This window comes from Acomys russatus, chromosome 16 (genome assembly GCF_903995435.1).
Source record: "Acomys russatus chromosome 16, mAcoRus1.1, whole genome shotgun sequence".
NCBI classification, from domain to species: domain Eukaryota; kingdom Metazoa; phylum Chordata; class Mammalia; order Rodentia; family Muridae; genus Acomys; species Acomys russatus.
Window position 1 is genome coordinate 3,062,244 of NC_067152.1, and position 12,671 is coordinate 3,074,914.

Here is a 12,671-nt window from a genome sequence, read left to right on the forward strand (position 1 = left end):
TTTTTTCTTAAGGCAGGCTATCTCCTGGGTAGTCCAGACTGGCCTGGACCTCGCTTTGTAGTCCCAGCTAACTCACGACCCTTCTGCTTCAATCTGCTGTGGTGATAGCCACACTCACCAATCGATACTTTAAACAAATTTTTTTATTCCAACTTGCAAAACAGGATTAGTCACACGAGGCCTTTTAGAACAATCGGTAGCCTTTTAAAAAGGAAAGAGAAAACTTTCAACAAGATCCCATTAAGTAACAGCCAGAAAAGGAAGTCAGTCGTTAAACCCTTTTAATGCTATATGCCCACTGGGACCTGGGAGGGAAGGTGGAAGTAGGCCATGGGTAGAGGACAGCGGGCAGGAGAGCCTTTACCCACATCCTTCTGAAGCTTCACGCAATGGGATGAGGCAGAGAGCACAGCAAGGCAGTTGCCCAGGAAGACAACTGTTTCTAACTAGCCAGGCAATCTCTTTTTGCCTCTCAGAACTCCATTTTCCTCACAGGGTCAACAGGAATAATGGCTTTTCAATCTCCGCCTTTCCTGAGTTACATGGGGTGACTTGAGAGTCTTGAAGCAAAGTACTTTACAAATAATCAGATTCCTGGCAGTCAGCTGCAAAGCATGGAGCCATTAAGGTCAGGAGCTGGTCTCTTATAGAAAGCAATCTATCCAAGCCAGGGCTGCCATCCCCACCTACTTCCTAAAGCCCAACACAGAGGAAAAGCGATTAAGATATTTCCAGTTATTGAATTATAGAGCAGATGCAGGAAATGCTCCTTGGCTCACAATGTATATCCCCATCTCCGCCCACAAAGCCCAGCGAGGGAGACTGCTGGCCATGTGCTCTGCTTCACCGCTGCCTTCAACAATGCTTCTTCCTCTAGAAATAGCTCAGGTAATAGAGAAAACAAGCTTCTGTGGGTCCCGTCCTCCCCTACACATGCAAAGCATTAAGATGACATCTGCTGCCATGTGAAGGATGGAGCTACTAGCCGTTACCTAAGAGCGCAGAGCTAACAGCAGCACAGTGACAGCCAGGGGAGGGAAGCCCGTGTGAGAGACAGGGACCTGACAGCTCCCAGTTGAAAGCCTGTGGGCCTGGCACACACAACAGAGAAGACGACCCCGTCACTGAAAGTGAGCCTCTGGCCTGTGTCACGAGAGTTACATAAGCCCCCAGACACGCCTCCCGGTTGTCTTTTCACCAGACCCAAACCAGTGTTACGTAACAATCCTAAAAACCATTGCGGTTTAAAGATGTTTTAAACACAGATATGAGGGGGGAAAAGTGAGCTTATAGGGCAGACAAGATATAAGATTTGACACATACTAAATTAAACCAAACAAATGCCTCCCCCGCAACCCGCCCCACAGAGGCAGGGTCTCATGTAGCTCAGGCTGGCCTCAAACTCACTATGTAGACAAAGATGAACTTGTGATTCTCTTGTCTCCACTTTCCTAGGGCTTAGAGTATAGACGCACATCACCAATTTATGTGGGGCCCCAAATTATGTGGGGCCACTGATCAAACCCAGGTCTCAAGCATGCTTAGGTAGGTACTCTACCACCAAAACCACACTCCTGGCCTAAGCTCTCTGTCTGACACTGGAATGACACAGAGGAACAACCAGCATCACGTCTGATACTCACAGCAGAGGCTAGTCTGAGTTGGCAAATAGTTGGCCTGTGCCAGCCCCACACTTCTGCAGAGATACAACATGAATTACCACTCGTGTGTCACAAACTCACAGCGGGGCTATGAGGACAGTGATGATGTCTAAAGATTGGAAGCAAATGCAAACCAGTACCTTGGTACCCTGAGAAGGAAATGCTTCTTCAAAGTCAGCTAGGATTTGCTGTCCTAACTCCGTCTGCGCAGCCTTCACCCTGGGAGGAAAAGGGACCGTATTAACAAGCAGCACCATTTTCAAATGCCCACATACAAGTGTGCGTGGACCTACCAGGTCAAGAGCTGTTGAAAGCTCTAGGACTGTGCAGGTGATCACCAGAGAAGGAAAGAAATGCACAGCTAGGTAAGAGATGTCACACAGAAGCAGAGTTATGACAGGCATCTCAGGATGGATTGTCTGCCTTTTTAATTTTTTTCCTTTTTTTGCAGTGCTAGGTATTGAACCTATGATCTTCAGCATGGGCGACAAATGCTCTACCACTGAGTTATACTCTCAGCCTTTCAGGGGCAGTTATACTGCATGGAAATATTACATAACAGCACCCTGATCAAACATAAATCTGTTGGATTACTAAAATAACTGTTTCTAATTCTATGGGGCACAGAGTGAGAAGAATGGTTCAGACTGTTTCAGGGTGGTTTCATATTTGATTTCTATGATATTTTAATTCAGAAAGCTAACATTTTAAAGCAAGTAACAAAAAGAATGTTTTCTAAGGAAAAAGAAAAAAGAACGAGATGTTCAAAACTATTCTTTAAAAGTGAAGGGCATTATCTATAATCCCAGCACTGAGAAAGTAGAAACAGGAGGATCACAAGTTCAGAGCCAAACCGAAGTGCATAGCAAGACCCTGTCTCACAAAGCAAAACAAAACAAGCAGGCAAAACAAGCAATAGGCATTGAGTGAAGATTTAACTTCAAGAGACGGTGAACAGAATAGTGAACCGTAAGGATACTGAGTAGAAGGGGGGTTGGAGTGCACGGTTCCTAATGGTGTCTGCAGGAACACTAGTGCTCAAATACTCAGTCTGAATGGAAGAGGGGAAGGAGGAGCAGCTAGGATGAAACAGGAAGTGTACACCAGCAAGCGCTGTGACCACGTCCTCCTTGTCCCTGCCAGCTGCCCCTGCTGGAGAGATACCTGGCTTGTCCAGCCAGGCACTGAGCTAGAGCCAGGCTCTCGGGCAGCTGCTGGACTCCCTGAGCCTGAGGTGAAGACTGGCTTTGTGAACAGCACCATGAAACAACATGCCTCCTTTCTTGGACTCCACTCTGAAACTTCTGGATTGATTTTATAAAGTTTCTAGAAATAGTGAACCTAAAACCACAATTTCTTTGGCTACTGAGGAGAGCCTGGCGAGTAGCTGAGACTTTATTATTTTAACAAGCGGATAGGCATGACCCAGAACACTCAGTTTCTTCCCGTGGCATGGTTAAATCATGCCTGATTCCAAATACTTTCCAGGGTTTTACTACTACCCACAAATGTTCCGAAGCATTGCTATAGGTAAGTGTATCTTCTCAGTTTGTGTTCAAGACAAGCCTGTGCTGGAATCTGCCCCGTCCCCACCCACCTGGAACTGCCCAGGAGACATCCGGAAACTTCCCCAGAGTGTAAAGTCTGATGTGAGAGAAAAGAATGTGCTTTCATAAAATTGTCCCTCAGAGCATCTTGTGACTTCCCAGATGGAGCTAGCAGGCTGCAGGGCTGGTCACAAGGCAGAGATCTGGATGCTGGTGTCCCTCTGTTCTGACCTTCTTCTTGGAAATACAAAGACAGCACTAGTTCTTTGCTGAGCCACAGAACAACTCCTGTAGGTGAGGCCCACGCCTGACCAGAGGTACCCACGGGCAGATGTTCAAGGCTACTGATGCTAGGCTGTGCACGGCTCTGCCTGTTTCTTCCACCCTACTGTAATACAGTTCCTGACCACTATGTTCTTGCTGACTCTAACGCTACGGTGGCTGGAAAGGCAACCACAGTATATGATGGGCCTTGGCACTAGAGTACAAAAGACCAGGCTCCCGTGTGTAATGACTTCTAACATTCAAAGTCACCTTGAAACCAGAGAGACTTGCGCTGTCACTGATGTTATAAGTTATTTCCTCTATGTGGGCCACAACCAAAACCACTGTGAAAGGGGTTGGAGAGATGGCGCAGCAGTCAAGAACACTGTTCTTTCAGAGGACCAAAGATGGTTCCTAGGACCCACACCAGGTGACTCACAACTGCCTGTAACTATAATTCCAGGGGATTTAAAATTTATTTATTTATTTATTATACAGTGTTCTGCCTGCATGTACATCTGTAGGCCAGAGGAGGGCATCAGATCTCATTATAGATAGTTGTGAGCCACCATGTGGTTGCCGCGAACTGAACTCATGACTTCTGGAAGAGCAGTCAGTGCTTTTAACCACTAAGCCATCTCTCCAATCCAACTCCAGGGAATTTAAAAACCTCTTCTGGCCTCTGAAGGGCATTCACAGATACACGTACACATAAATTAAGGAAGGAAGGACAAAAGAGGGAAGGAAAGAGGGAGGGAGGGAGGGAAAAAATTAAGAGGGTGAGGATAGGGAGCTTAGAGGCCTGTGCTAGGACTTCAGTGTCTTCCCAGTTCTGACTAGATCACAATACTCAGCTTACAGTTTTAGCTGGCAAAAGCACCCACCTTTTACACGTGGTGGCAAGTGGGACCCATAATAAATATTAGACACAAGAATAAGCTTCTGCCTTGAATTGTTTGCAGCAGCGGTTGTTAAAGTGTCTCCAGGGACTGAGATGGAAGAGGAGCTATTGGCTTGGAGACATTTCTGATAAAGCTGGATCATGTTCACAGGCATACGCTGGGTGAGTTGTGAGCCACGCCTCCTATAATGGTTACAGCTTCTACTATTCCCAAAAGGTTCCTGAGTTGAGGGCTTAGTCATCAGCTGGTACTAACTGAGAGGTGGCTGGACCATGAGGATGGACTTCATCAGTGGACTATTGATCTGCTGGCAGAGTCATACTTTGATGGGTTACTGGAAAGTGATGGGACAAAGAAATGGGGCATAGCTGGGGTGGGTAGTACTACCCTAAAAGAAGAGAGAGAGAGAGAGAGAGAGAGAGAGAGAGAGAGGCATCTTGACCCACTGAGCCATATCACCAGCCTACCTAGAAGGTGTACTTTGTCCTTGGATCCTCGCTGCCTCTTTCTTGGCCTCATGTCTGCCTAGGGTGAGCCCCTCTGTCCATCACCTGCTCCCTTCATGATGCTCTACCTTATCTGTGTTGCCCAGCAGCAGCACAGAAACCATCAACCAAAATAAGCCTGGCTCTTTTTTGGACATGGTCTCTCTACTAGGGAGTTTTGGCTGGTTTGTAACTTGTTCTCTAGCCCGGGCTGGCCTCGAACCCATAGAGATCTACTCGCTTCTACCTCCAGAGTGCTGGGACTAAAGGTGTGCACCACTAGTCTAGAAACCATTACTTCTTTTAAGTTGCTTTTTTCGTTCTTTTATCAAAGTAACAGAAACTAACACAATAATCACGTGACTGAACAAGATCTAGAAATAAGTCGGCAGACTTACCATCCGCCCAGCAATTGATACAAAGCAGAAACATTCCTTTCACAGCTGGGTGTGGGGCACACACCTGTGCTGCCAGCACTCGGGAGGCAGAGGCAGGCGGAGATCTGTGGGTTCCAGGATAACCAGGGCTATAGAGAGAGACCCTGCTTCAAACACAAACAAAAAAGTCCTTCCCGGGGGCTGGAGAGATGGCTCAGCGGTTAAGAGCACTGGCTGCTCTTCTGAAGGTCCTGAGTTCAATTCCCAGCAACCACATGGTGGCTCCCAACCATCTATAATGAGATCTGGCGCCCTCTTCTGGCTGGCAGGTGTACATGCAGGCAGAATGTTGTATACATACTAAATAATTTTTTTTTTAAAAGTCCTTCCTGGCATCCAAATAACAGCCTGCTGTGTGACAGCTACCTGAAGTTGGCTACCACTAGGAAATGAAGCATTCTGATGCTTAGAAAAGAAAGCCAACGAGTGGCATCGTCCATGCCATGTGACACCAGGGTTGTTCAAAGGTGCCCTTTCCTAAGTGTAATGTCACTCATAAGGAGTGGTGGCATTTACCCTAAATGCTCAGTCACACTCAGATCAGGTCCCTGGCGTACCATCTGCCAGCTCCTGCAGGGCTGGCCCCAGTAACCACAGAAGAGCTGTGTGGTACCCTTAAGCTGGGCATCCCTCCTCTCGTCAGTAGCAGAAGGGAATGGTGTCTGAGCAAAGTAACAGAGAAAATGATGATGATGATGACGACGACAACGACAAATCGCACCAAAAATATGAGCTTTCAGCTGAGACTCACCAAACATCTGAAGAGTGCCACTACCAAGAGAGTCAACAAACTAAATACCTTATACTACAGGACAGACACAAACACACGGGCGACTCAGGGCCTTCAGAGATACATAGAGTTTTAAGACTCAGAAATTTCAGAGGGCATTATGCCCCTGAGGAAAGAACTACCTAGATAATTCTGGAAACTTAAAACTGTATTATTTAATTATCTATTTATTATTTATCCAAGATTCTGCCTGCAGGCCAGAAGAGGGCACCAGATCTCATGTATAGATGGTTGTGAGCCATCATGTGGCTGCTGGAAATTGAACCCAGGACCTTTGGAAGAACAGCCAGTGCTCTTAAGTAAAAAATTTAACAGCTAGGCCAAAGAACAGAGTAGGCACCAGCGAGAACAAAGTAAAACAGGGAGACTGAACCAACAATTCCAAAAGCAGCCCCAAAGGCGAGGCAGAGAATTCAAAAGAAGCAAAGAGCTGGCAGATTACAAGTTACAATGTTCATGTAGTAGGAGCTCCAAATAGAGAGAACAAAGGAAACAAACCACAAAGACTACTCCAAGAAAGAAACTGAAGAAAGCAATTTATTAGAATTGAAGAAATCTGAAAAAAAAAAAAAAAAAAAAAAGAAATCTGAGCCAGGCGTGGTGGCACCCATCTTCACTCCCAGCACACACGAGGCAGAGGCAGGTAGGTCTTTGAGTTCAAGGCCAGCCTGGTCTCCATAGTGAGCCCAGGGCAGCTAGAATTGCATAGTGAGACCAAGTCTCAAAACCAAACCAAACCAAACCACCAAACAAAAAGCCAACAAAACACCACCCAGAGGAAATATAAATGTTCAATCATTGGTTACTGAGGAAATTAAAATTAAAGGAAGCAGATAGCGACTTTCATCTACCAGACTGATTAAAATGAAAATCAACAATACCAAATTTGTGGAGGGCATAGAGGAAGGGGTACTCAAGCGCTTCAAGATAGCACCGTGAAAAAGAAAAAAAAAAAAAAAGATAGCACTGTGAATTTAAAAATCCTTTTTGGTGAGTAAATGAGCTGCAGCTCTTAAACCTTTAAGTACATATAACCATAGGACCGAGATCGACTCTTCTTGCACACATGTGAAAGGGGGTACATCTTAAGAATCAGAGTAAGGAATCCAGAAAACTGGAAACAGCAAACTAGTCTGGGACACGCTATCCTATGGCAGCCCGCATACGGCAGGAGGCAGCTCTGCCAGCACACTATAAGGGTACAGGTGACAGTCCAGAGGGAGAACCAACAGGCGGACAGCAGTTACCCCATCCAGGAAGTGCAATAGGACCTGCAATGTAGCTAAGGGAACTTAGATGTACCTGTTTGCTTTGTTGCTGTTGCTGTCTTTTCCTTTGTTAGTGTTTTGACAGAAAGTCTCATTCTAAAGTCTAGGCCGGCCTCAATTGCAGGCAGATCTCTAGCCCATCCTCCTGAGTGCTGGGACTACAGATGTGAGCCACACACATCCAGTTTATACTTTTCTTTTTCTTTTTTTCTTTTTTGGTTTTTCGAGACAGGGTCTCTCTGTGTTGGCCTTGACTGTCTTGGACTCACTTTGTAGACCAGGCTGGCCTCGACCCGACTGCCTCTGCCTTTCGAGTGCTGGGATTAAAGGCGTGCGCCACCATGCCCACCCAGTTTATACTTTTTAAATAAAAAATTGTACAATTAAATAAAGAAACATAGAATAGAAATGTGTAACTGGGCAGAATAAAAAAATGTTCTATGGGATCTGATGCCTCTTTCTGACATCTATAATCGCCAGGCACATGTGTGGATCACAGACATGGTGCAGGCAAAAAAACTCACTCATACATATAAAATAAAAATAACTAAAGGAAATTGTGGGGAAACCTCAAGAATAGTAGGAAGCAAAAAATTAAGGTCAAAGAGAAACTCACCACTGTGACTATGTGAAGCTCTGGAGACACCGTGTGTATCTAAAACCTGCCTCAGCGCCCACCCATTCCACACGGTTTCACCAGTGTGTCATTGACAGTCATTAGAGAGGAAAGGGTAGGACGCGGTTCCCCCCCCCCCCCCGCTTGAATCTCAATGGCTCTGTGATGCCACGTGACTTCACAGGCCAAGTTCTCGTGATGCACTCATCCTTAGACCCCAAGAAAGCCCTAGAAGCCCATGAGGACAAGAGGGACCTCAGGCCAGAGCCCGGCTGAGCTCCCAGCTGACAGTGAACACCATCTGGCAGCCATGGTAGCCAGTGGCTCCTCTACTCCTGTCTTCAGCTGCCTTAACTAATGGTGCATGGAGCGGAGATGAATCACTACCAAGCCTGGCCCAGGTTGAGGAGCAAAGTAACTTTTAGGCCAACAAGTTGAGTGGACAATGGAGACCTGTGCACACATGCATCCATGTGAGCACACGAGCTGACTCGGGCAGCCTCCACACACTAGGTTAAGGCTGTCAGAGAGTCAGGTCACACGACATCGGAAGGCAATTCCTAGAATGAGGTGGGGGAACACACGCAGCGCCATCTTTTCTTCTGGAGAGGGCTCTGACTGCAAGGCCGTCCTACCTTTCAGAGAGCTGCCGGATCTGCGGGATGCCCATGTACTTGTGAAAGTGCTCCAGGACATTCATCACACCCTGAAGGAGGTTAGCAACTTCTCCATACTGCCTGCGCCTGGTCATGGCTCTGCAAGGACAGAAGCTGAGACTAGCAACCAACGCTGAAGACACAAGACAAGAGACAAGATCCCTCACTAGCCCTAAAACAGGCTGCGGCCAGGTTTAGTAAAACCTCCCAAGTGCTGAATATGTATGGTGCTGAGCACCAGAGGAGGAAAGACAAGGACTTAGCTCCAACTCTCAAGGTGACATCACTCAGTAAGGAGAGTCAAGTGAGCATTTAGCTAACAACAAGGAGGGCAGACTAAGTTCCAAATAGCAACTCAAAGTATATGTCCCAGGACACAAAAGAGTGTGTGTGTGTGCGCCACATGCTCAGTGGGTGGCAGGAGAGGACTCTGGGCAGACTACAGGCACTGCGTGAAGAGCAGACTTTGAGGGAACATTATGTAAAATATCACTGAGGATTGTGTCACACAAGAGAACCAAACCATTTTTCTAGAACACAAAAGAGGATGGTTGTTTGTGATTTCAAGTTAGCGGCAATCTGTCGTTTTAAGCCAATGATAAATGACTGCATCCGAGATGCCGACCTGCCCTGCTGCGGAGGGTAATGAAGCTTTAAGTAAAGGATGCTGATAAAACCAACAGTTGAACATGGCAGCAAAGTGCAAACTATTAGGTCTAAATGTTCCACTGGGGTTGGCTTTCACATTAAGTGTGTAATTCATGACTTCCTTACAAAATATCTGAAGGAGAAGCTTATGTTCCAGGACGGTGCTCCACTGCCATCTCTACCTGCCTGGTGGGAAGGAAGCGGGGAGGCGGCTCTTCCAGGGCCACGGGACCGGCTGCCCTGGACCATCACTCCTGCCACCCACGGCATACCCAGCAGCAGCTACAAATGAAACAGCCTCTGCTCTTTCTTTCTGGGCATCCTTCATGCTAGCCAGAGCTGCATTTCTGGACGCATGTGAAAGCCCACTCTGACTAGGGCAGGGGCATCATCCTGAGACCCAGCACACACGGGAGCTGCAACGCTGAGGAGGAGCTGAATCACTGCTTCTTGGTAAATAACTAGCAACTTCTTTTAATACAGTTTCTAAATGTGCTAGACAGAAAGCTACAATCTTAAAAACACGGGTTTTTAAAAATGTGGGTTGAGTGATACATCAAAGATTTGTTTACAAATGGTCTCTTTGGTGAAGTGCAACTCAGCCCACGAGGAAGAAGGGCCCTTGCCAAGGCAGAGGCCCTGGGGAGTGATGGCTGAGTCACTCTGTCTAGATCTACCACACGAAACGACCCATTTCTCAGGGTCATTCTCATGGGCTTTCTGTGGCCTCCTCGGGTCACCTGTCCAGCATTCTTTCATTAAGGCAGATGTCTGCTGCCTCTTGCTTTTCTGGGGACAGAACCCAGGGCTTTGGGCATGTTAAGCAGGCACACTGCCATTGGATGACATCTCCAGCTCTTTTGTTAAGTTGTGAACACCAAAAGTGACTGAACACTTGCAGTCAGTGCCCCGAAAGTGGGGCGCAATGGTGAGGCTGACGTGGCTGGGAAGTGAATGTCTCTGAAGCCACTGTTCTTATGTGGAGCATTTCCCATGGGCCCACTGCTTACTCCAGGGAGTCCACCCCGCCGGCCAGCATGTGCAGGTGGTTCAGTGTCGTGATCGAGGTGGTCAGGTGGCGCTTGGCGTGATCTAACTGCTTAATATCTCGGGTGATTTCCTTCACCTAAACATTGAAAAACAACAGGAGGGAAAGGGGAAGGGTACAAAAGCTTTGAAACCCTCCTTAAGTCACTCTACGAGAAAATCATACACATGAAATCAGCAAAACAACCTGAGGCCAACCCCTAGAAAAAAATAAAGATACTCTCAAAACTAAACTAATTTTCAGAAACTAGCCTCTTTGATGTTTTATTTGCTTATTTCTCTGGGTGCAGTGATTCATTTAATCCTAGTACTTACAAGGCAGATGCAAGCATGTCTCTGGAGTTCAAGGTCAGCCTGGTCTAACATAGTGAGTTTCAGGACAGCCAGTGCTGTGTAGAGAGACTCTCTCTTTAAGGGTGGAAAAAGGAAAGGTGTATTCTTACTGTTTTATTTGTATATGTATATACTGGTGCCCATATAGGCCAAAAGGAGCACTGGATGCCCTGGAGCTGGAGTTAATTGGTTGTGCCCAGCCTGGTGTGAGTGCTGGGAGCCAGACTAGGCCCTGAGAGAGCAGCAAGTGCTCTTACTGCTGAGCCATCTCCCTGGTCCTCTGCCTGCTTCTTTTTACTGAGCCGAGGTCTTACTACGTAGCTCTGGCTGTCCTTGAACTTGCTGTGTGAACTGGGCTGGCCCTGCTCTGTGCCACTTTTCCTGCTTCTGCTTTCCAAGTCAGGGATTATAGGCATGTACCACTGCACCCAGCTCTGTCCCTTTGGTCTAGGTCTACCACGTGTAAATGACCCCTTTCTTAAAGTCATTCTTTTGGCCTGGGTGCAATGGCACATGCTTATAATCCTACCACCTGAAAGGCCAAGCCATGATGATCACAAGTTCACAGACACCCTGTACCCTGACTACTCACTGAGTTTAATGCCAGCTTGGTTACCTAGCAAAACCTGTCTCAAATGGTTTTTTGTTTTGTTTTGTTTGTTTGTTTGTTTGCTTGTTTAATTTGGTATCTCTTCAGATTTCATACCCATGGTCACAAAACCCTCAGAGGAAGAAATTTACTATTTGTCACTCTTGATGGAACACAGCATCGGGCACAGCGTAGAGAAGTGACATCTAGCACATTCCTCTGCAGTTAGTGTGCTCTCTGCCACTACGGGTGCTAGGCCCAGCTGGCTGCACTGAGGCAGTCATTATTAATGAAGCTACGGTTCATTCCTGGTCTCCAACAAAGGAAAAACTGGCTCAAATTTTTAAAAAGATATTTATTTCTTATGTATGTGATGAGTATGCTGTCTTCATGTGTGCCAGAAGAGAGCATCTGATCATAGTACAGATGCTTGGGTGCTGGGAATTGAACTCAGGACCCCTGGAGGAGCAGCCAGTGCTCTTAACTACTGAGCCATCTCTCCAGCCCCCTGGCTCACATTTTTTAAAAAGGTAAGAATCCAGTGCTGTGGCAAGCTTAACACATAACCTCCTACGAGGAGAAGGGCAATTTGGGGAGCAAAAGCTGCCAGAACTAATTTTTGGCAGACCCGAGAGAACAGAGCATGATGTGGGAATGCAAGTGTCCTCCAGCTGGGGCAAGTGGATTCCTCAGAGAACCTTTCATGGCAGGGCACGCAAGGAGTGCTCCGGGCACACTTAGGAAAGGCTATTCTGCAAAGCAGATTGCTGCAGTTAGCTGCAGTGGTCGTTTGTGGGCATCCAAAGAGGACCGAGTAAGACATGGTGGGCCCGGATTCAGGCGAATACACGGCTGAGTCTCCTCTACCACTTACACGCTCTGTGTCTTAGGCCAAGGTTCTTGCTGAGTACCGGTTTCCTTATCTACAAAATGAGTAATCAAGTTAAATAAATAAACTAACAGCAATGACTAAATCTCCCTGCAAGGGTATCGGGGGCCTACATCAAATCACTTGTATAAAGGAAGCAGCAGTGTGCTTGGCATCTTGAGAAGCTTTGCCAAGTCCTGCGGCCCCATCATGGTGTCCCACTTGGGTGGAAGAGGGAGAACAATCCAGAACAGCAGCTTAGAAACATAACGTTATTGCTCAGCATAAAAGCCGAGTACAGCCCTAAGTGTCCGCGAGGCAGAGGCAACTGGATCTCTGTGAGTTCAAAGCCAGCCTGATCTACACAGAGTTCCAGGTCAAGGCGACATAGTAAAACCCTGACTCAAACCAAACAAAATTAAGTACAATGAAGTCTGGCAAATGTCACCTTCGTTAGCACTTGGTGTCTGGTATTGTAGTCCTGAAAAAATGCAGATCTTAGGGTACTCTGCACAGAGTCCCTGTGAGCTAGGCATTATTATTTCATAGTGGAGGAGACT

The 12,671-nt window shown here is 46.9% G+C and overlaps 1 protein-coding gene across 1 annotated transcript in view; it reads right to left on the reverse strand.

The window, feature by feature from the left end:
- Nucleotides 1-12,671, reverse strand: part of Vps53 (VPS53 subunit of GARP complex) — a 144,852-nt gene that overhangs the window by 85,974 nt on the left and 46,207 nt on the right. The window contains exons 6-8 of the mRNA XM_051157983.1: nt 10,285-10,400; nt 8,606-8,725; nt 1,802-1,880 (exon numbers count right to left, since the gene is read on the reverse strand). Coding sequence (XP_051013940.1) covers nt 1,802-1,880; nt 8,606-8,725; nt 10,285-10,400 — 315 coding nt within the window. The remainder of the gene's footprint in view (nt 1-1,801; nt 1,881-8,605; nt 8,726-10,284; nt 10,401-12,671) is intronic.